The sequence below is a fragment of the Macrotis lagotis genome, chromosome 8 (assembly GCF_037893015.1).
Source record: "Macrotis lagotis isolate mMagLag1 chromosome 8, bilby.v1.9.chrom.fasta, whole genome shotgun sequence".
Lineage (NCBI taxonomy): Eukaryota > Metazoa > Chordata > Mammalia > Peramelemorphia > Peramelidae > Macrotis > Macrotis lagotis.
This window is the reverse complement of record NC_133665.1, coordinates 68565648-68589345: the sequence shown is the minus strand read 5'-3', so window position 1 is coordinate 68589345 and position 23698 is coordinate 68565648. Positions and strand designations below refer to the sequence as shown.

At 31.9% G+C, this 23698-nt stretch overlaps 1 protein-coding gene and 1 pseudogene across 1 annotated transcript in view; both read right to left on the bottom strand.

Annotated features, from left to right (window-relative positions):
- Positions 1-23698, bottom strand: part of JAK2 (Janus kinase 2) — a 172645-nt gene that overhangs the window by 120651 nt on the left and 28296 nt on the right. The window contains exon 3 of the mRNA XM_074197469.1: positions 4921-5171. Coding sequence (XP_074053570.1) covers positions 4921-5140 — 220 coding nt within the window. The 5' untranslated portion in view covers positions 5141-5171. The remainder of the gene's footprint in view (positions 1-4920; positions 5172-23698) is intronic.
- Positions 8693-13410, bottom strand: LOC141495765 (endoplasmic reticulum-Golgi intermediate compartment protein 2 pseudogene; annotated as a pseudogene).

Sequence of the window (23698 nt, the reverse complement as noted above, 5' to 3'; positions counted from 1 at the left end):
TCCTTCCCCGTCACCCCCACACACACCCACTCTCCTATTATCTTGTCTTCTCTATTAGAATGTTGTTCTTCCTTCACTTTTGACGGTCAATGACATCATGAATGACTGATGGGTTTGCCCTGTACATGAATTAGATCTGAATGAGGCAGAGTGACTCAAAGATGTCAGCCCCACTCTCCTTTCCAGAGTCACCAAAGTCCAGTGGCAAAACAAAACAAAAAAAAGGACAACAGGTGACAACCTGGGATGTAGCAAATGACCTTAGTATTTTACGAGCTCTAAACACACCACAAGACTTGCTTCAGTCACCTTCAAAGCCATTAGAACAAATTGTTTTCATTTGTCCATTCCAATAGGAGAAATCTTCATGTTTGATGTAGGCCTCCCCTGAACCAACAAGTTTAAAGCCTGTCAACTGCTATCCATTAGAAATATAAACTATTTGAAGGTAGGGATTATTTGTTTTCTTCTATTTGAGTCCCCAGAACTCAGCAAGTCAAGAAATATTTATTAAGCTTTTGGTAGAACTCAGCAAGTCAATAAATATTTATTAAGCTTTTGGTACGTGTACTATGTTTTTACCTTTCTGTGGGAATATAAAATAGTAATACAGGAAGTAGTGCCTCAATTTAGCTATCTACTATATCATTAAAAAGAAAAGCAGATGGTTTTCTCTTTTGCTATGCATATGAAATCGGAGATTTTATTTTTTATTAAAATCGGGATAAATGAAATTTTGAAAAAAGGAACACTTGCTATATTTATCCATTTCCTCTGTATTTCTTCTTAAAATTTTAGTTTCTTTGGGCAATTTTCTTTTTTTTTTTTCAGGTTTTTTGTTGTTTTATTTTTTGCAAGGCAATGGGGTTAAGGCAATGGGGTTAAGTGGCTTACCCAAGACCACATAGCTAGGTAATTATTAAGTGTCTGTGGTCAGATTTGAACTCAGGTACTCCTGACTCCAGGGCTGGTGCTCTAACTACTCAGACACCTAGCCATCCAGGTAATTTTCAAAATTAGAAATCAAAGCTTTATTTCCAACTGAAAGAGTATCTGAGAGAATAGTGTATTTTGCAAGGTGTGTGGGGGTGGGGCACTTATAACTTCAGAAGAGTCTGCTAAATCTTTCCCTTAAGAGAGCTTTTAATAAATACAAGGGAGTCTTATGCTTACCATAGTTCATCCTCAATTTTTTTTTGCTTTAGATAAGTCTACAAATTCAGACTGTTGAAAAATTTTAATTTGTTTTTCATTAGTTAAGAATTTAGGATATCTAATAAAGGAATGGTTTTACTAAGCATAATGATGATGAAATGAATATTGTAAGAGATGCATCACATCTGCAGTGTCATTAATATTCACTGAAGTGAGTTTAAGTGGATATTTTGTGAATAAAGAAAAAAGTGTAAAATTTCAAGGTAAAAGGTGACAAGGTTGTACAGGACTTTAAAGAATAAACAGAATATTTTTATATTTGATCCTGGAGGTAATAGGAGGCCACTGGAGTTTATTGAGTTAGGGGGAAAAGACTGTTTTAGAAAGATCACTTTGGCAGATGAGCAGACAATGGATTGGAATGAGGAAAGATGAAGCAGTGAGACCAAACAGAAAACTAGTTCAATAGTCTAGATAGAAAGTGATGCAAATCTATGCCAAGGTGTCAGCAATATGAGTGGAGAAAAGTCAAAAAATAAAAGAGTTATTGTAATGAAGTAGACATGAAAAGACCTTATAACGGATTGAATATACGGGAGAGTGCAGGAAAGAAAATGAATATGACATGATTAAAGTGGTGATGGCTTCAACACTAACAGGAAAGTTCAAAAGAGAAGAGAGTTTGGGAGTAAAAATAATGACTACCAAAGTCTATTTCAGGGGATAAATTAATAGAGAAACTCTATGAAAAAAGCTTGCAAATTAAATCAACTTTGGTATTCGATGGCTTTAATATAAAAGTAGGCAAAGAAATTTACAATCGAAAAAAGGAAAAAGTCATATGTTTATATACCACATAGAAGCTGGCATTTAAAAAAGTATAAATACTTTTTATTTTGAAGCAAATTTTCATTTTTCTGCCCTTTTCAGAATTCTATCCCATATGACAAGGAATTTTTTTTTTTTGCAAGGCAGATGGGGTTAAGTGGCTTGCCCAAGGCCACACAGCTAGGTAATTATTAAAGTGTCTGAGACAGGATTTGAACCCAGGTACTCCTGACTCCAAAGCCAGTGCTTTATCCACTACGCCACCTAGCCGCCCCTATAACAAGGAATTTTTAAAAATTAAATATAAATTTAAAAAAATTTCAAAGAGAAAGAGAATTATAAAACTCTGAAAATATATGCTATGTTTCACATCTGAGATCTTACCACCTCTATATAAAGAGAAGGGGGAACTGTCTTTTATGAACATTTTATTTTCAGAAGAGAGTTGATAAGTGTTAAACATGATGAATACTAATGGGATGGGGATGGGAGAAGTAGGATCAGACCTGTAACACATTTGGTATAAAGAATTCTGATGAAAAAACTCACAGAAAAATGTGAATTCACATCAATTCTGTAATTCATATCTCTGGGAGGAGCTTATGGCCACAGAGAAAGTGAAATGATTTTCTCAGGGTCACAAAGCAACCATATATATATATATATATATATATATATATATATATATATATATATATATATATATATACACACACATACACACACACACATATACATATATATGTATATATATACATATATATATATATATATATATGTATAAAAGGTCACACTTGATGAACTTTGAGATCAGTTCTCTACCACTAAACATAAGCTGTCTCAAAACACCAAATTACATCAAAAAAAAAAAGAATGTATCTTAGGGGAAAAAATGATTCTAGATGTAGGAGTTACTTTTAAATGATCTAAATATAGTATGACTACTACTTTTATAAAGAGCAACATCAGCACTAAAGTAGAAGATAAAAATGAGAGGGTATGAAGAGTGACCAAAGCAGCCTAATTTGACCTATTTTTGAAAATGGCTGCTACAGGAACACATAAATGCAGGCATTTCCTGATCACCAGATCTTACATTTGTTTAACATTTTGGTCACTTCCAATGAAGAGATTTTTTTTAAAAAGTCTAGATATCCACTTCAGCAAACTCTTGGTCTTTGTTTTTTAGGTTATTGGTTTTTGGGTTTGTTTTTTTTTGCAAGGCAATGGGGTTAAGTGGCTTACCCAAGGCCACATAGCTAGGTAATTATTAAGTGTCTGTGGCCAGATTTAAACTCAGGTACTCCTGATTCCAGGACCAATGCTCTATCTACTGCGCCACCTAGCAACCCCTTGATCTTCTAGTTAAACAGAGAAATACAGCAGTTGAAAGCAAGAAGAATTTAGATTATAAACTCATCTGTAAAAAATATTATGCAGTACAATGGTAGAAGACTATGAGCAGTTTCACTTCCAAGTGGAAAAAAAATGATGTTAAGAAAAATAAATTTAAAGAAACTTTGGTATGAGATTCAAATAAGTCAGATTATCTTAATCCCAATGAAAGATGAATCAGGCATGGGAGAAACAAATGGATGAAAATGAAAAATATTTTTTAATTCAATAACAAACTGCTGCATGTTAACAACATATCAGTCCCAATAGAAAGATTTCCAATGTGTTGCATGAGGAAGTACCAAAGAAAACCAAAATGGCAAAAATGGTCATACCAAGTCATACCATACACTCAGAGAAAAGTCTGTGATGAGGCAACATGATTTTAAGGGCATATAGATGTGCAAGGAGGGAAGATACTAAATGACTGAGGGGAAATGACATGTTATTTATCCTAAAGAAAGGGTGACCTGATATCATATCTCTATAAAATCTCCATTAAAAAAAAATCAAGCCCTGCAAAACTGCAGAAATCTACAAAACTCAAAGAAGGAAAAGGAAAAATCAATTGGCATTCTCTATTTATTATCTGGAACATGCTATGTACAGTTGGATGGACCATCTATTTGACATGATTCCCTCATTAGATGGTAAGCTCCTTGTAGACAAGGTCTATCTTTCGCTGTATTTTTTTGTGTCTCAAGATATTAACAGTGTTTGGCACAAAACAGGAGCTTAATAAATTTCACTGAATTGAAATGTAGTTGATCCTCATATAAAAGTAGACAACAGCTTTTCTCACAGTGTTGTCCCCTAGCTTTATTACTTTACCTGAAAATCTGGAATACTCTGAAATACTACTCATTTTTCAAGGTTCAGATAAAATTATATCTTTCATAAAATTTCCATGCTTCTCCTGCCTCATACCCCAATTTCAGATGAAAATTAAGTTTCTTTCCTTAGACTTTGTAGAATTTAAGATTATCTTATATTATCACATAAAATTATGAGAATAAATGATATAATATAAAAAGTGCTTTGCAAATCATGAATAACATGTCAACTATTATCACCATTATTTTCTATTCTGTATTGTAATTAGTGCTTTTTACTATATATAGTTATTTAGTAACATTTCTTTATTTATTGCCTTCCATCTAAAAACTCCATGAGGGCAAGAATATGTCTTAAATCTGTCCCAGAGATTACTTGCTTTATATATACATATGAATCTATTGTGATATATACTTATTTATATTAAAGTTGTTAATTGTTTATTTAATGTCCCTACTTTTTACTGTTATCAGAATGGATGGTTCTAAATAGGCCCTCTCTCTCATACCTCCAAATCTGGTGTTAGTAAACTTGTTCTTACATAAAATGAAACCAAGACTCCTAGAGATTAAATGATTTGTTAGAGGTCACACAGTTAATAAATAAACCAGCAAAGATCTGAATTGAAGACTCAATTCCAAATCCTATACTCTATATTTATAAATACACTTAAAGTGTCTGTCTATCAACTGCCTTTTTTATACTTACCACAAGCTTTACAAGCAGCAATACAAATTTCCTCAGCAATATATTCACCAACTGGAAATTGCAGATAATCTCCTTCAATCTTCCCAAGAGAGTGGTAAAGATAGACCTGAAGAACTGGCTCTGTCTGCTTCAAAGAATCATCATTCCCAGGAATATCTCCATTTTGATGGGTAGAAGATGTGGCTGATCCCTCCATTTCTGTCATAGTAAGGCAAGCCATTCCAGTGCTGAATTTTCTTTAATGCATTTGCCTTTAAGAAGAATAAAGATCATAAATGAAACCAATATTGTAAATGCTATCTTTGATCACAAACTCCTTGAAAATAGTCAAATGTCATAATAAAATCATCATTTTAGTCAGCAAAGCACTGGGAGGAGTTACTAAAGAACAACTAGGCTTTATCTTTAACCTGCTCTCAAGGGCTTATGTACTAGATATAAACACTTTGATTTAGAAAAAAATTTTAAATAATAAATAAGATAGTAGTCTATCACAAAAATAGGTTATGGGGGTGGCTAGATGGCACTGAGTTCAATCCAGATTTCAAATTATACTGTAAAGCAGAAATAATCAAAACTATGCGGTTTCAATTTTTAAAACAGAGAAGTAGTACAATGGAAACATGCTAAACCATGAAGAATCAGAAATAATTGAACTCAATAACCTAGCATTTTAATAGACTCAGGAACATGAATTACTTAATTATCTAGTGGATAGAGCACCGGCCCTGGAGTCAGGAGGACCTGAGTTCAAATTCAGCCTCAGACACTTAATAATTACCAAGATGTGTGACCTTGGGCAAGTCACTTAACCCCATTGCCTTGCAAAAACAAATAAAATAGAAACAAAATAAAGACAGGCTATGGCTGTCAATTACACAGACAAAAATAGTAAACAAAAGAGGAAGAGAACTTCAAGGTGGGGTGTTTTCCTTTGTCAGCAAATAGTTTCAAAGAGAGCAGGCTATCTAGGAACATTCTTAACAGGTTAATCTTTCTTCCTAACTCTAAAGGTATGAAAGGGAAATGGATACCAAAAACACAAAGTGAAAATGAATTAGATGTTGTTATCACAGGAAAAAAAAGAATTAGCAATAAACCTTTAAAATACCATACTTAGGTCATATGCTAAAGAGAATATAGTTGCATTTTAAAGTGGTCATAAAGGACAAAATAGCCAATTTGGTTTAAGTAACATTAAAAAGATTTTACACAAATAAAATCAAGGAAAATTAGTTTTCAGTTGGATAAAAATCTTTATGTCAAATATGACTAAAATCTGGCATCTAAAAATATACATCTGAGACTATGATGAAATGAGATAAATTTCTTCAAAAGTACTTCTTCAATGCTAGGAGATCTGCTTTGTTTCTTTATTTAAAAAAAGAAAGTTTAAGGGGTGGAGGTTAGGAAATGACAGCAATAACTTTTTAAGTAAAATATTAGATAAAACAAAGAGATATTGGATTTGAATCAGATGACTTCAATCCAAATCCCAGCTCTTCCACTCAACTTGGCTGGGTGACCTAAACTTAATTTCTCAGAGCTTCAATTTGCTGATCTTTATAATGAGGGAATTAGACTAAATGATTTCCAAGGTCTCTTCTACCTCTTATATTTTGTGACCCCTTAATCCTCTTTTTTTACTATTCATTTGACAAAAAAACAATTTTTTTTTAGGTTTTTGCAAGGCAAATGGGGTTAAGTGGCTTGCCCAAGGCCACACAGCTAGGTAATTATTAAGTGTCTGAGACTGGATTTGAACCCAGGTCCTCCTGACTCCAAGGCTGGTGCTTTATCCACTACACCACCTAGCCACTGCCCAAAAACAATTTCTAATGAAAACAGATAATTTATATATCATACAATCCACATTTGCTCATGACAAAGATGATAGTCTACTTAAAAAATTTTAGACAATTGGGGCAGCTAAGGTGGTGCAGGGGATAAGAGCACCAGCCCTGAAGTCAGTAGGACCTGAGTTCAAATCCAGCCTCAAACACTTAATAATTGACTAGCTGTGTGATCTTGGGCAAGTCACTTAAACCTATTGCCTTAAATACAAAATTTAAAAAATTTTTTAGAGAATCAGCAAAGAAACTGAGAAAGTTTTAGTAATGTAGCAGAAATCAAAATAAAGTCACAAAACTCAAATGTATTTCTAAATAGTAATTTAAAAATCTAGGAGGAAATAAGACAAAGGCAAGTCTCATTCAAAATAACCAGGAAATACAAAAAATCATGAACTCAATCTATGAAGACATACCAAAGAACTTAATAAGTAGACAAACAAACTGCTCTTTAAAGAAATAAAGAATGACTTAGATAACTGCAGGAATATTCAGAGCTCATGGTTGGGCTGTGCTAACATAATAAAAATTACAATACTATGTAAATTAATTTATAGATTTAGTACTGTGCCAATTAACTACTAAGAGGATATTCTAAATGTTAGACAACATATTTGAAGGAATAAAAGATAAAGAATATTAAATGACATAATGAAACAGAGTAGGAATGACAGGAGAACAGTACTTACAGATTTCAAATTATAATGGTAAAGAAAAAATAATCAAAACTATGTGGTTTCAATTTTAAAAATAGAGAAGTAGTACAATGGAAAAATACTAAACCATGAAGAATGAGAAATAACTGAACTCAATAACCTAGCATTTTAACAGACTCAGGAACATAAATTACTTAAGAACTTTTTTGTTTTGCAAAATCTGCTGAGAAAATTAGAAAATGATTTGACAGAAATCAGATTAAGCGCAGAAGTTTTTAACCCTACTCTATGAATTTTAAAAAATGCTAACTATACTTCAATATAATTATATTCCTTTGTAAAAATATTTAGCATTTTATTTTATACACTTAAATAATGTTCTAAGGAGTTTATAGGCTTTACCAGACAGCCAATAAAAAAAGTTTAAGATCCCCTGCTTTACAGGGGTAGCAATCCTTATCTCAGACAAAGCAGCAGCAAAAATAGATAGCATTAAAAGAGATAAGGAAGGAAACTTTATCCTCCGAAAAGGTACATAGACAATAAAGTCATTTCAATATTGAATATGCACCCAGTGGGACAGCACCCAAATTCTTAGAGGAGAAGCTGAAAAAATTACAGGAAGACATAAACATCAAAACTCTACTAGTGGGAGACCTCAACCTCCTGCTATCAGATCTAGATAAATCGAATCATAAAACAAACAAGAAAGAATTTAGGGAGGTAAATAGATTGTTAGAAAAATTAGATATGGTAGACTTATGGAGGAAACTGAATGGGGATAGAAAGGAATATGCCTTTTTCCTCTACAGTACATGGAACTTATACAAAAATTGACCATGTACTAGGACACAAAAACCTAATGATCAACTGCAGAAAGGCAGAAATAGTGAATACATCTTTCTCAGATCACAATGCAATAAAAGTCATATGCAATACTGGGCCAAGGAGATATAGACCCAGAACAAATTGGAAACTGAATAACCCCATTTTAAAAAATGAGTGGACCAAAAAACAAATTATAGAAAGAATTAACCATTTTATCCTAGATAATGACAATGATGAAACAACATACCAAAACCTATGGGATTCATTCAAAGCAACTCTCAGGGGATATATTATAGCTCTAAATGCTTATATGAATAAATTGGAGAAAGAGGAAATCAATGAACTAAACAAGCAACTAAAAAGATTAAAGAACAAATCAAAAATCCCCAATTAAGTACCAAATTAGAAATTCTAAAAATTAAAGGAGAAATTAATAAAATTGAAAGCAAAAAAACTACTGAATTAATAAATAAAACCAAAAGTTGGTATTATGAAAAAAACCCAATAAAATTGATAAACCTCTGGTCATTTTGATTAAAAAAAGAAAGCAAACCAAATTGCTAGTATCATAAATGAAAAAGGTGAACTCACCACCAATGAGGAGGAAATTAAAGCAATAATTAGAAATTATTTTGCCCAACTCTATGCCAATAAATTTGATAATCTAAGTGAAATGGATGAATATTTACAAAAATATAAGTTGCCCAGGTTAAATGAAGAAGAGATTAAATACCTAAACAACCCTATCTCAGAAAAATAAATTCAACAAGCCATTACTGAACTCCCTAAAAAAAAATCTCCAGGGCCTGATGGATTCACTAGTGAATTCTACCAAACATTTAAGGAACAACTGGTTCCAATCCTATATAAACTCTTTGGAAAAACAGGGAGAGATGGAACTCTGCCTAACTCTTTCTATGAAACCAATATGGCAATATGGTACTGTTACCTAAACCAGGAAGAGTTAAAACAGAAAAAGAAAATTTAAATTAAAAAAATAAAAATAAAAAATAAAAAACATCCCCTGCTTTAGACAAACCTATTACATCATAAACCTCAGTAAATATGAATTAAATGTGAGACAAATATTAAAAGGCAAAATTTAAAAAAAAGTACACATATTGCGTACTTTTAAAAATCATATGACAAAGGAAGTGAATTTGTGATCGAATAAGCAACTGGAGCAATCAAAAAATAATTTTGTTATATAGAACCAAAAACTTCAGTAAGAACAAAATTCTTGTACTTGTAACTACAAAAGAGACTGAATTAGTCAGAAAAAAACTTTGCATCAAATTTCTGTTTAAGGATCTGATATTCAAAATATTTAGAGAATTAAGAAAAAAAAGCTAAAAGTCGGGGCAGGTAGGTCGTACAGTGCATATAGAGCACCGGCCCTGGAGTCAGGAGTATAGACAAATATCAAAGATTTAAGTGTGCAATTTCTAAAGTTTGCAAACCATCAATGACTATATGAAACACTGCTTCAAATTCCTAAAAATAAAAAAAATACAAATTAAAATAACTCTTGAGCTTTCATTTCATACCCAACAAAAGAGCAAAGATGAGAAAATATGGGAATATAGCTAAGTTGCTCAAATAATACTCTAGTGTGGTTGAAAATTTGTATTTGCCCTATTCAAAGTTATTAATTATGTAAAATATGGTAACTGGTTCCACATCCAATAGAAATATGTATATAAATTTGAATAATGCTCCAATTACTTCATGAGTCTCATAATCATGAAATGGTTCAACAATGCTACTTGCATTATATAAAATAAGAGATACTTTTGATATACAGTTAACAATACTAGGCAAACATCCTAAAGAAGTTAGCAAAAGAAAAAAGAGATCCTATATAAAATCAAGCTATTTTAGTCATCCTCTTTTTTTTTTTTAATAGCAAAGAACTAAGACACAAAGTAGATGTCCACTGATTCTGGACTACATAACCTAAAGTTGTAGTATTATACTAATATAATTGAATATAATATCATTATTTTTAAAAAAGTTTACTATGAAGAAAAACACTCAGATGAATTGGAGCAGAATAAAATAAACAAATCCAGGAAAATGATATATACAAAGGCTCCAATAATATAAATGGAAAGAACAGTAACAAAATGTTGAAGATTGAATGTTTTGGGATTATAATGACCAAGTTTGGCCCCAAAGAGATAATGAGGTCTGTCCTCTTCCCTTCTTTGCAGAGGTCAAGGATTTATAAGATCAGACTTTAGAATTGTTTGTTTTATTGAATTATCTTTTCCCTTCCCTCTCTTTTTTTTAATCCTTTATTATAAAGGAGGGTTCTATGGGAGGCAGGAGAAGGAAACATGGAATTCATTTCCATTCCATCTCCCAGCAAAACAATAGTTCATCAGAAATCATAGCAAAACACAAACTGATAAAGGCATCCATTGTCCTTCCTCTTTGCTGCACTTGAGAGGCACAGTAATTTAGAAGAAAAAGCATTGTCTTCAAGCTTTCTATTAATTCTCTCACACAAAAGATTAAATTTTATAATAAAATGATTTTTTTCTTTTTTAAAAAAGATGAAAATAGCTAGGTTAGAAAACATTCAGGAAATTATTCTGACTTCTCATTTTACTATCATTTAAAGACTTGTTAACAAATCAATACTATGCATATAATTTGCCAGGAAAGCACAAACCACATTTTAACTATCCATATTACCAGAAGTGATAGTAAATCCACAACAGGTGCTCTTGGATATATCACAACATTCTTATTTTTCTCTAAAGGACAATAGCAAAATTTTTTTATCTAAATTATTAATATCATCAGGTAACATTTGCTAGAGAAGTACAGAATATTCTTTACAGAATCTCAGAAGATAATAACTCCTTTATTCCTCAAAAATCCATCAAATATTTTTTGAGATCCCATTGTGTTCATGCAACTATATACTGGGTGTTATTTAGTATTTTACTGTTGAGTCTTAAATTTCTCTTGGAATTGGCAAGATATCAAAGCTGCAAAGAGCTAATCTGCTCAATTCTGACTTGAGGGAGTCTGAACCAAAAAAACTGTATTATATTTCAAATTTCTATTCCTATTTGGGGAGGGTGAGGAAACAGTGAGGTGCACAGTGATTAGAGTGCTGGGCCTGGAGTCAAGAAGATTCATCTTCCTGAGTTCAAATCTGGACTCAAGACACATACTGTATTGTATGACCCTAGGCAAGTCATTTAAACCTTTTTAATTCAGTTTTCTTCTCTATAAAATGAGTTGGAGAATGAAATAGTAAACCACTCCAGTAATTCTACCAAGAAAATCCTAAATGTGGACATGAAGAGTCAGACATAACTCAAACTACAAAAATTCTTATTTAAAAAAAAAATCCCAATTAGCTTGTTGTAGAAAAGCACAAACTATGGAGACGTATACTAAAAATGTCTACTGAAGTTACCTTTTAAGTGTTACTTCCTAAGAGGGTATCATCTATGAACAATAACTAGAAAATCAGAATTCAAGTCAATTCAACTATCACTTATACATCTAATAAGAAATATGCTACAAAACAGAGATGGGACACAAAGATTAGTAAGGCATTATCTCTATTCAAAATATCCAAGTGGAGGAAGGGGAAAGGAGGGGATGAAGGAAGGAAGGGAAGGAGAGGCATAAGAAATATATTCAAGGGGCGGCTAGGTGGCGTAGTGGATAAAGCACTGGCCCTGGAGTCAGGAGTACTTGGGTTCAAATCCGGTCTCAGACACTTAATAATTACCTAGCTGTGTGGCCTTGGGCAAGCCACTTAACCCCGTTTGCCTTGCAAAAAAAACCTAAACAGGGAATATAAAATCCAGTATAGTTTTACTATCAAAGGAGACATTCAATCATTGAAAAGTAGGCAGGCAGTAGTAAAAGAATTCTTAATAAGTGTCAGTAATTCCAAGATTATTGAATTAAGTGGTATTTCTTTGTAGAGGTTCAAAGTTCAACAGTACTGAAATTTATCATTTCTGATTGCACTATAATTTTTTAAACATATTACAAAATGCTTTATTATTGAAAAATTTTTCTGTCAGTTAGAAAAGCTTTTCTTCTCTACACACAAAGTGCTACGTACAGTATTTTTTGTTAGAGGTTGTTTGTATGACCATTCTGGAGAGATGTAGCAGGTTTGTAGGGTCTAAGTCTGAAACAACAAATTATTTCAACTATTAATTTTCCAATTCCATGGAGCATGCCAGTTGTTGAGAAAAGTCCCAATAATACCAAATAATCTCACTAAAAACTGCCAGAATGGCATATGTTCTTCAGTCACTGTTACCATAAGTGAACTAAGATCATATTTCATAAATATCCCAGATACCCCATGGCTTTTCACTGCATGGTTAATGACACATTCCCTTTCTGTCACTGAAAACTGATGAGTATCTGTTGAGTTTTGTTTGCACAACTGTGATATAATATTAGAACATCTGGTTGTGATATACAGCAATTTTTTTTAAGTTCCATTCTAGCCAATTCCTGGAACAAGTTCACCAAAGACAAATGATCTATTTTATGGGAAATGTTATAGGAGTCAGGGCTGACAAGTGCTGCCAGATGTGCATAACCTCGAGTTTATAGAATTGCCTTAACCACAGATATATGAAAATTCCTGCTACTTTAATGACATATAGATGACCATGAGAGGTTATAGTGAATTATCTTCCCTTTGGAGTAGTGCTGTTGGGGAACTTTTAAAAAGCATTACTGAATATCACATCTTATAGTAAGTATTCCTCTTACAGCCTATTCTCAATTGTCCTGTAACTTCTCTGCCACTCTTTGTTGGGATTAGAGAGTAAATATTACTAATTCATAAATCAGACTATCTGAAGCTGCAATTTCTGCTAAATCCAATACTTTAGATCCAACACAGTGACATTTCAAAGTTATAGTAATACCTATATTGATGCTCAATTTGCTAAAAAAAATTCTTGTCTACTTCATATTTGTACTTCATCTAAGTATCTAAGTATCTTGATAACTCCATTATGGCTAAGTCATTGTAGTAAATGCTATTAGAGAAACTATATCCCTAAACTCTATAGTCTCCAAAGAGCTTACAGAAACCTTTGGAAAGTATCTAATTCTCTCTCCAACTTTAAGATTTTCTTGCCACTCAGTCACCTCATCTTCAGCAGAATCTTATAGTTCTTCCTGCATATAGCCACTCAAAATTTTAGGGTACAACTAAAGCAGTCCTCAGAAAAAAAAGCTACAAGCTGACAGCCATGATAAATGGAAATATAATACTCCTGATTGTACCATATTTAGCTTTCTTTGGGGTACACAAACTACTCCAATCTTCAGTATACAGTTTTACAACATCAATTAGTATATATCTATACAGATACTTATAGTATTTAAAGAAGGATATAGGCACACCAATGAGGTCAAAGATCTTTTGAAGTACAGTACCAGATTCCTCTAAACAAACAGAGGCCAAACTTTTCCCTCAAATCAGGCTTATGTGAAACCTGACTGTTGCTTATATTTAGTGTTATTTTCCAGTGAACATCTATTATATAAGTTTTTTCCTTCATACAGATATCTCATTTTAGGAATGCCACATATATTAGGGGGTGGCTTATAATGAAATAAAAATGCCGTAACGGTATTCAAAACATATGTTTCACATTCATATTGCAAATTGCCAAGATATAAAAATTATACAATTATGTTTTTCATATTTAAAATTAACTTCAAAAGGATTTATGATAGTCTACCATTTCTGCCGTTCCCTTTGTTGTATGAGAGTTAAACTAACTTTTGAAATTATGCCATTCAAAATTCCAAACCTTCATATAACCCTAAATAAATATTTATTTCCTAAACAACATGGAATATTTTTTATTTGATGAAGTAGGTAATTTGAAAATACTCTGGTACAACAGACTATTTTTTTTAATTATCAACAAAATTGTAAGCATTTACATAAGCAATGCTATTAAAAACAGCTGTATAAAATTTATTTGGAAAAGATTAAAAAGCATTAATTTACTTTTTCTAATGTTTATAAAGGAAACTAACTGTGTGGTATAAGGCACTAAAAATAATGTTCTGATAACCAAATGCTAAAAGAAACTAAAAAGTTTTTAATATAGGTATTTCAAACAATAGATAATTTATTGTCATCTTAGTTTATCTTATGGTGACTTTGCAACATCTTTTCAAAAGTCATAATTAAAACCAGAAATCTTTTTTATATGATCTACTTAACTCTTATAAATGTCAGAATAAAAAACTTACATTATGTAACTAACTGCAGTCACTGGTTTTATTTTGTTTTCTTGTCTCGACATTGGCCTATGAGCACTACTCTGGTTTCCTATCTGAAGCACCAAGATGCAAACTGAGACCACAATGTGTGAAACAAAGATCACTTTATCTCTAGGAACACAACTCTTAAGAAAAATAGAATCCTACATAAAGATATCCGAACTACACAAAAGTAAACAAAGGCCTGAAAGAAAACTTTTCAAAACTTATTTTATAAAAACCAAAATAAGTAAATTTGATGTTTTCTTCATTTCTAGAGACAAAAATCACTGAAAAATTTCCAAGACTCAAACCAATATAAAAACAAAAACATTTGTAAATAACGTTGGAGGATAAAAAGATACTTATGTTACTATTCTTAAGTGATTCTGAATTTGTGATTCAAATATTATGAAAGCTATAATTCAAAGGAACAAACTTTATATAACTGTGATCAAATAAAATGTATATGTATTCTACATAAATTAATTCTTAAACCAGAGCAGTATAATTTTTCTAAAAATTTACTATGATAAATTAATTTATCTGTAAATGAAAAATTATAAAAAATTATATATGTACTTTGTCTTACTTTTAAAATCAAAGTCATAAACACAAAATCAGTCACTCTATTTACCAAAAAACTGACTATTTAATTTTTAAACTATGCAATTTTCAAACTATAAATATAATGTAGTAATGATTTGTTGTGGTGGAGAGTGGAGTGAAGGATTCTATTGGTAAATGCCAACCACAGATCAGCTTCCACCTATACTTTATATTTCTAAATAGTTCTATTAAATTACATTTAACATATTCATGTTCACATGATGCTTTAAGGATGGCAAAACACTTTCCTAAATGATTTAGAATTATGCTAAGAAAATGTCTAAAATGTTTATACACTTTGACTGCAAGATGCCATTGCTAGGTATATAATTCTAGGAGTTCAAAAACAGAATAGTCCCTTAAACACCTTACGTGACATCAGTTTGTGATTAGCAAAAAAGAACAGACAACAAAATCGATGTTCACTGACTTGGCTGTAGCTAAAGAGTAACAAGGGGAAAATTTACAGAAACAAAGTAAAATAAGTAGATCCAAGTAAATAATACGTACAACTACAACAATACAAATATAAGGAATAATAAAAACCAAAAATCAAAAAGTGATTATAATGACCAAGTTTGAGTATAAAGAAAAGATATTAGAATGTATTTTTCCCTGCAAAGAGGAGAGGCACAATAGAATGTAAAATATTATATATAATTTTGGACTTAAATAATGGCTGATTAGTTTTTTCTGAGCTATTTTTCCCTTTTTTATTTTTTGTTTTTTGTCTTCAGAGATGATTATTGGGTGGGAGGCAAAAAGATAGGAATATGTATAAAGTTAATATAAAAACACATTAATAACTTTTAATGCTTTCCTAACAATAGTTTCAAAGTAGGGGAAAGGAAGGGGGGGAGAATGACAAAAGGGGCGAGAAGAAAATAATAACAAATTAAGAGAAAATGAAGAAAGTGACCATGCTGCTTAAGACTATATAATAGTCGTGGAGGACTAGTAAGAATAAAAAAATGCTAGCAAATTGGACTCTATTGATAACATTGATTGGGTTAGCACACCAGGATTATATAACTGCCTCGAATGAACAGGATTACATAGGGTTGCAGATTGGCTCAACTCAGAAATATGTTGTGATCAACCTGTCTAGGAAGTCAGTGGCCTGGAACTCCTCCATAGTCTAATACCACAAAAAAAAAAGCAAATCTGATGACTTTATTATTTCTGGAGAAGTATGAAGTAGCTAAATGCATTTAAAATCCAGGTCACCAAAAAATTTCCAAGAAAACCAAACCACTATAAAAATAAAAACAGTTGGCCTTAGATACTAAGTTGTATAAACCTGGCCAAGTCATTTAACCTGTTTGCCTCAGTTTCCTTGTCTGTAAAATGATGATTGTTGTGAGGCTCAAATGAGATAATAACTGTAAAGTATTTGGCATAGTACCAGACACAGTTAAGCACTACTTAACTGCTAGCTATTATTAGCAATTAGCTAGGACATGTTAGTGATATTATTAATATATTATTATTGAAAAATATTATCAAAAAGGTTAAAGCAATTTATTTAAAAGATTATAGCCAGAACTATATTATACTTTTATATTTTATATATATATATATATACATATATATATATCAGAAATGCAGAATGGATTTAAATGCTGAGAAATCAGATAAATGTAGTCAAAGATCAAAAAAACTCATTTTGCAAATAATAAGGTCTATTTAAGAAAGCCTAGTGATTTAACAAAAAAATTAAAACAATAACATCAACAAAGTTGCAGATTTTTTAAAACAACTTACCAACTTTTCTATATATTGTCAAACCCTTTAGAAAAAGAAATAATTCCATTCAAAAGAACTACAGAATGCAAAAAACATTTCAGAGTCTACCTACTAAAATTACAGGAACTATATTAATATAGTAAACTTTAACAATAAACATGATTACATTAAAGAGATGCATGAAAATTTTTTTGACAAAACGCCTATTTCTGTTAGGAACACTAAAAGTTTAGGAATAAAATGGACTGGTCCTTAAAGAAAGCAACATTCTTTGTTATAGCAAAATGCTAGGGCTTTCCAATATGATTTCATATATATATATATATACATACACACACACACATACACACACAAACACACAACACACACAAGAATATTTCTAAAACCAATGCAATTCATCAACTACTTGTTTGTGCTAAAACTACTTTTCATATTCCTATATATGCACAGGACAAAGATTTCATATGTATAATACCCACAGCTAACATTTAAAGGGAATCTTAAAAAATGGTGATGCTTTTTATCAGCTATACTCTTCACACCCAGTCCACCATAGTCACTGTGGAGTTAGAATGGAAGAAAATAATACAGCAATTGTTAATTTTTTTCTTTGCCACAGACAAATCACTTTTGTGATGGAAGGAGACATGATAAAAAAAAAAAAAAGAAAGCCTAATGGTCAGTACCAATAACTTTGAAAGCACGCAAAATGTGAAAAAAAGAAGTTAGAAGACCTCTTAAATGCTGGGTTTAAGCTCTTAAGCTCTGTATTTTGCTGTCATAAATGACTATAGAACAATTTGTATTTGATTCTCCTATCATCAATAACCAGTGATAATAAGTCAATATTAATTGATAGGATAGTTAAGATTTGTACAGACATAGTTAAAGAATTACATAACCTTAGAACCTACCCAAATCTGGATAACTTTTGGGTCAAGCAACTCCTTTTTTTTTGTTTTCCCAGAGTGTAATAGGATTGGAAAAGGAGGAGGGTAGGAAAAGTGTCAGAGGAATCCCAATGAATTCCTGAAATAACTCCCCACCAAAAAAATCTAAAGGATAATTATTGCAACCTCATTATTAACTTTCCCCTTTTGTGATATACAAATAGTTTGATCATTCTACCTTCCTTTTATAGCTGTTTATCTATATAACTCTCAATATTTTCTAAGAAATCCCTCATTACAATCTGCCAGTGTCTATACTGTTCTCAATGCATGTTCATTAACACCTCTGTGCTTATCTATTTACTACCTCTCTACCTACCCTTTTCCACTTCAAACCCAGGTAACTTTTCTATAAAACTTCTCCCCGACTTCTTCCACCCCAGTTAACACTTATTGATTCCTTCTCTGATTTCTTTATAACACCTGATATTTATACTACAATACAACAAACCTTTATCATTAAGTCATTTTAAAAAATCAATTATTTACATTTTCTTTTGCTGTTGACTTGTTTCAGTCACATCCAACTCTTCTTTGTGAGACCATTCGAGGTTTTCTTGGCAAAGATATTGTAGTCTAATGGTTTCCTTCCCCAACTTGTTTTTTTACAGATGAGGATCTGAGGCATACAGGGTTAAATTACTTGCCCAGGGTCACATACTTGTAAGTATCTGAGGCTACATTTGAACTCAGGACCTTCTGACTCCAGGTCCAGAGCTCTATCTGATGCTACACCTAGCAGCCCTATATATTATCTATACTAGTTAACATTTCCATATGCTCTAATTTTAATGTAAAAGATTGGGAAGAATGTAGAATACAGTTGATATTTTTCATTGGAAATTATCCAACAAATTAAATCAAATCTCAATTTTTAATGTCATTTGTAGGTAAAGTGTCACAAATAACATCACAGCAGAAAACCTGAAAGGCATTTGTTGCTAGCTTTGGAATTGATCACATTCTAAAAACAATTTAAACAGTATACTTTAACACTGGGCTATGTTTTTGCTTATATTAATGTTAAAATTAGTTTGTTTTCTGTATTGTATTTGCCAGCTAGAGAGCACAGTGTAGAGCACTGGACTTGGAGTCAGGATGATAAACCTAAGTTAGAAGACTACCTTGGACACTATCTAGTTGTATGACCCTGGGCAAGTCATTTGAACCTTCTCAGCTGCAGATTCCTAATCTATAAAATGGAGATAATAAAAGTAATCCACCCACATGGTTGTTTTGAGGATCAAGCAACATATGCAAAGTTATTTGCAAACTAAATTTGCTATAGAAATGTTATTAAATAATACTATTGCTTTTGTTATTAAATACATACTAGCTAAATCACTGAAGGAAACAAGAAGACACACTGACAGACCATCTAATAATGACAATAATAACAATAATGATGAGGACAGTGAACACTTATATAACTCTTACTATACAACCTGTATTATTCCAAGAGCTTTATAATTATTATCTCATCTGATTCTCACAACAACCCTGGAAGGTATAAAGTGTTAATGTATTTACATGGTGCTCCACTAAGCAAACAACAGAAAAGAAAATAGTAAGAAGTCAAACTATAATCATAAAATCTGAGTCCCCAAGATACTATAAGGTTCTACAAATTATTTTTAAAAAAACAATTAGAAGAAAACTGAGATCAAGGAGGGAGCATTGCTTATCTTAAAGGAATGAGCTTCAGAGCATGATGGAGTACACTGATTTATGATACATGTAAGGCTGTGAAGACAATAGTTATAAAAAGTCTGGAAAAAAATTAAATGAGTAAGATTTTTAGGCACGAGGCCCTGATTTTAGTAAATTAGTAGTAATTTCCTTTCTTTGGCAAACGTAGACAGTCAAAAACTGGAAATTAATCCCTATACTGATTAAAATGGGGACAGCTGCTATAACATCCTATTCAATCTAAGAAAATTAAGTCCAGTGTATAGAAAGTTATTATTTTAAATGGAATTCTGCTACCAAAATGAAGGCAATACTTTTCCTTTGTTCAAAGTACTGCATTTTGAGAAACTCAGTTCTTCAATTTTCATCTAATAAAAACTGAAACTTATATAGACTTTTAGAATTAGAACAAGTGTTTTTATACTCATTCTTCTGATCTTCATAACTACTCTGTGATTTAGACACTCCAGATACTATTATTTTTACTTTACGGACAAATAAACTGAGGCAGAGAATGGTTAAATAATTTGCCCATGTTCACACATGGTAGATAGTAACAGGATAACACCATATGAAAGGCTGATTCATATACCCGAGAAGAGAGTAACTGTCACACGTAGCTGTGAGGAAGAGAGGGAAAGGAGAAGAGAGAAATTAGCATATATTTTGGTGAAGACCTTGCTGTCACCCCTCTGTCAGAATGTAAACTCCTTGAGAACAGAGTCTTCTTTTTTGACTTTGAATCTCTTGAGGCTGGAATAGCCCCTAAAAGAATTCAGATGGTTTTTAATAAATACTTCTAGACCGATTCTTTGAAATGCTGACTCTTGTAGTCTTTCCATGAAGTATTTCTCATCAATTCTAAGCGAATGAAAGACTGTTAACAATTCTGTGAATGGTGTCAATCCAGCATCCTTTTGTCAGTTCTCATAATTTGTTACTGTTGACCACTCCCTTCCACTGCACAGTCCATGAGAGTTGTAGTTGTAGAAGTTATTCGTGTACAGGTACAGGTTGGACCAGATAGTTTCTGAGATTCATCCCAATAGTCTGTGATTCTGTTTCAACCAGAGTTCAGACGAACAAACATTCTTTTAAGTTCACTTTTGGCCAATTATATTTGAACAAGTTCTATTGCAATACTTTCCAGCACAGAAATCAAACACTCTAGGATGGAGGGCAGCCAAGAAAAATTACATAACATGAATTGCACAAGGCCAGACAGTCCAATTTGAGCTTCTTGCTAACTAGAAAAATCAAAAAAACACTATCTCTAATGGGACCCATCAGCATGGATGGATTTGGATCTGTTTTTCAATAGTTTTTTTTTTCAATTTTTCATAAAGGAAAATTTCAAAATGTGATAATAAATTTTGAAGATGAGATAGAGTTTGGACTTAGTGGTACTCTTTATATATTCTTATATACACACTAGAAAAGCAAAACTTTACCAAAAAATGGCAGTCAGAAAAACAGACAATAGGGTTTGGGAGTTTTTGACCTATATATTTCTGAGTCAACTAGCTTTAGAGTTTTCAAGTTATGCTACAGCACATTAAAAAAAACTCTTCTATCTCCATTTCTTTTTCTTTTAGGCTTCATCTGCTTCTCTAGAAACTTCATACTATGAGTTCAATTTTTCCAACTTCACTTACACACATGTGTATACATATATGTATATATACATAAACATATTGGTTTTTAAATTTCTTTGAGAAAAATGAGTTAATTCACTCAAGGTTCCTCTTTACAAATGAAAGATTGTACAGATCAGAAAAGACTGGCTAAATATTTTATTAGCTAGAAAGTAATGAAATTACAAAAGATAGGCAACTGTGAATTTTCCTCTCACACTAGACCTGAAATTTGTCAGTTTACTTCTGAAAATATTTCTCTAGTTTGACAGCATGCCAAAGTATTGCTAAACCATCAAACCAGCTCTGAAACAAACTTTTTGCAACATTCTATTAATGTTTTCCTTCTCTACCACTGGGCTTAGTTATGGTGCTTTTAGATACAGATTCTTTTTCTTTCTTCTCTCATCATTATAAAAAGTTAACACAAAATGTTGCTATGGTAATAGTGATTATTTTTAATAAGTTAGATAAAGTTAGTATTAATTCATTAAAAAAGTATAGGCCCAACTGAGCAACATTATTGTTATAATCAGTTGTTGGCATAGAAACTTCCTGGTGATTTAGCACATATCTAAAAATACTGCTTTCTGAATTGGTGCCAAAAACCCAGTTCTATAAGATGTCCAACTAGTGTACATGAAGTTTGTCCAGTTGTCAAATTTAGACCACAGTTGCTTGCATAATTTCCCCTTCTTTGTCACATAGTTTATCACTCCAAATGGGGGTGGCAAAAAGAATATTCTAGAAAATATAACCGTTTTAATTTTATTCTCCTTAGATTCTGTATTTGTTTTGGAGCTCCCATCTGAGTTAAACATTTATTTTTTTTATATAAATTTGCATATTTTCTAATAAATAGAACTTATTTTTTTAAATCCATCATATTTTTACTTTTATCAAATATGATAGATGCTCAGCATCATAGACTTGGATTTCCTGATTTATTATTCTCCTGGTACAAGTTATTATTTTCTAAAATAGTCCCATGTTTGTAACAAATAAAAGTGATCAATATTCTTTTTCAGAGAACTATTTTATGAAATCTTGTATTTTTTAATCATCATATCCCAATTTTACAAACCATTTGTTAGTACTAGTCACATTTTTCCCTCTAAAATTTTGCAATCTTTATTCCAGTAAAGACTGGTAAAAACAGCTGCCTCTTTCAAGTTCCCCTCAGAGTTAACATACCTCTGTAAAATTACCAGTTAAAGGATGTGAACTTCAGTTTCGCAAATTTACAAATCCACATTAACCAAATTCACAAAAAAAAACCTGATTTATAAACCAGCAGCTAAGTGGCATGGCAGATAACACTGGGCCTGGAATTAGCAATACCTGAGTTCTAATCCAGTCTCAGAAACTCATTAGTAGTGTGGCCTTGGGCAATTTATTGAACCTGCTTGCCATAGTTTCCTCAACTATAAAATGGGATAGAGTAAAATGTACTTGGCATAATGCCTAGCACTATGGCAAGTACTATATAAATATTATATAAATTATTTCTTATACATGTACCTGAAAAGCAAAGCTTTTTCACATTATTATAAACCAAAATTGTCTTTTGTTCAGAGAGATACCTACTCCCCAAAACAGGATTAATCACCTTATCTTTCCTGACAAGGCATGTCCATCAGGACAACAGAAATATTTGTCAGAAAACAGCTTCAGGAGCAGACAATCAGAATAAACTGAATCCTACTTTTTTCAAGGGCTATTTCTTTAGAGCTTTGAGTGATGGTTCAAAATACCTGATAGTTTTTTGGAATTAGCTTATATCATGGCAGTGCTGCCTCTCTTCTAAAAAACATGTCTATAACTTCTTTTGGAAACATCTATTTCCTCCCTGAAAATTTTCATGACTAATTCCTAGTATCAATTTGACTATAGCATGACACCAAAAAAAAAAAAAAATCAATATTCCTAAGGGGAAAAGAAATAAAAAACACAAACATCTTTTCTTTTTAAAAGTCACTGCTTTCAAACAATTGCCTTGGTATAGAAGTGATGAAGGACTTAAGTGTCCTAGCCATTGACTAAAAGTGACAAGAATTTGGCATAACCTGAAGGTGTCAATTTTGAAGTCAGTCTCAAAATCTGAATCTTGCTCTTTTTCCTGTTGTGACTCTTATACCCAAGACCTAAAGACTGAGAAGTGATTAGTCTTATTTCTCCACTGACTAGGATGCAGGGATATCTTTTGCCCTGAATCCCTCAGAATTTGTGCCAGCTCCCCCATGCCTAAGCATCTCATAATATGCCATAAGTCTTCCTTCTTAAAAGTTACAATGCACTGAGTGGTTTTTTAAGCCTTTATAGACTCATCTGTCAAATCTTTACTCCTTAAGATCCAAAAAACCCGAAATGAACTGAACAGCATAACAGAGATAAACTGACTCTTAGAATAAGACTGAATGCAAGAAAAATGATTAAATTGTTCTTACCATTTGATGTGGAAATCCCAATTCTAGGCATATATGCCAAAGGAGATCAAAGAGAAAAAGAAAACTCTAATCTATATCAAAATATTT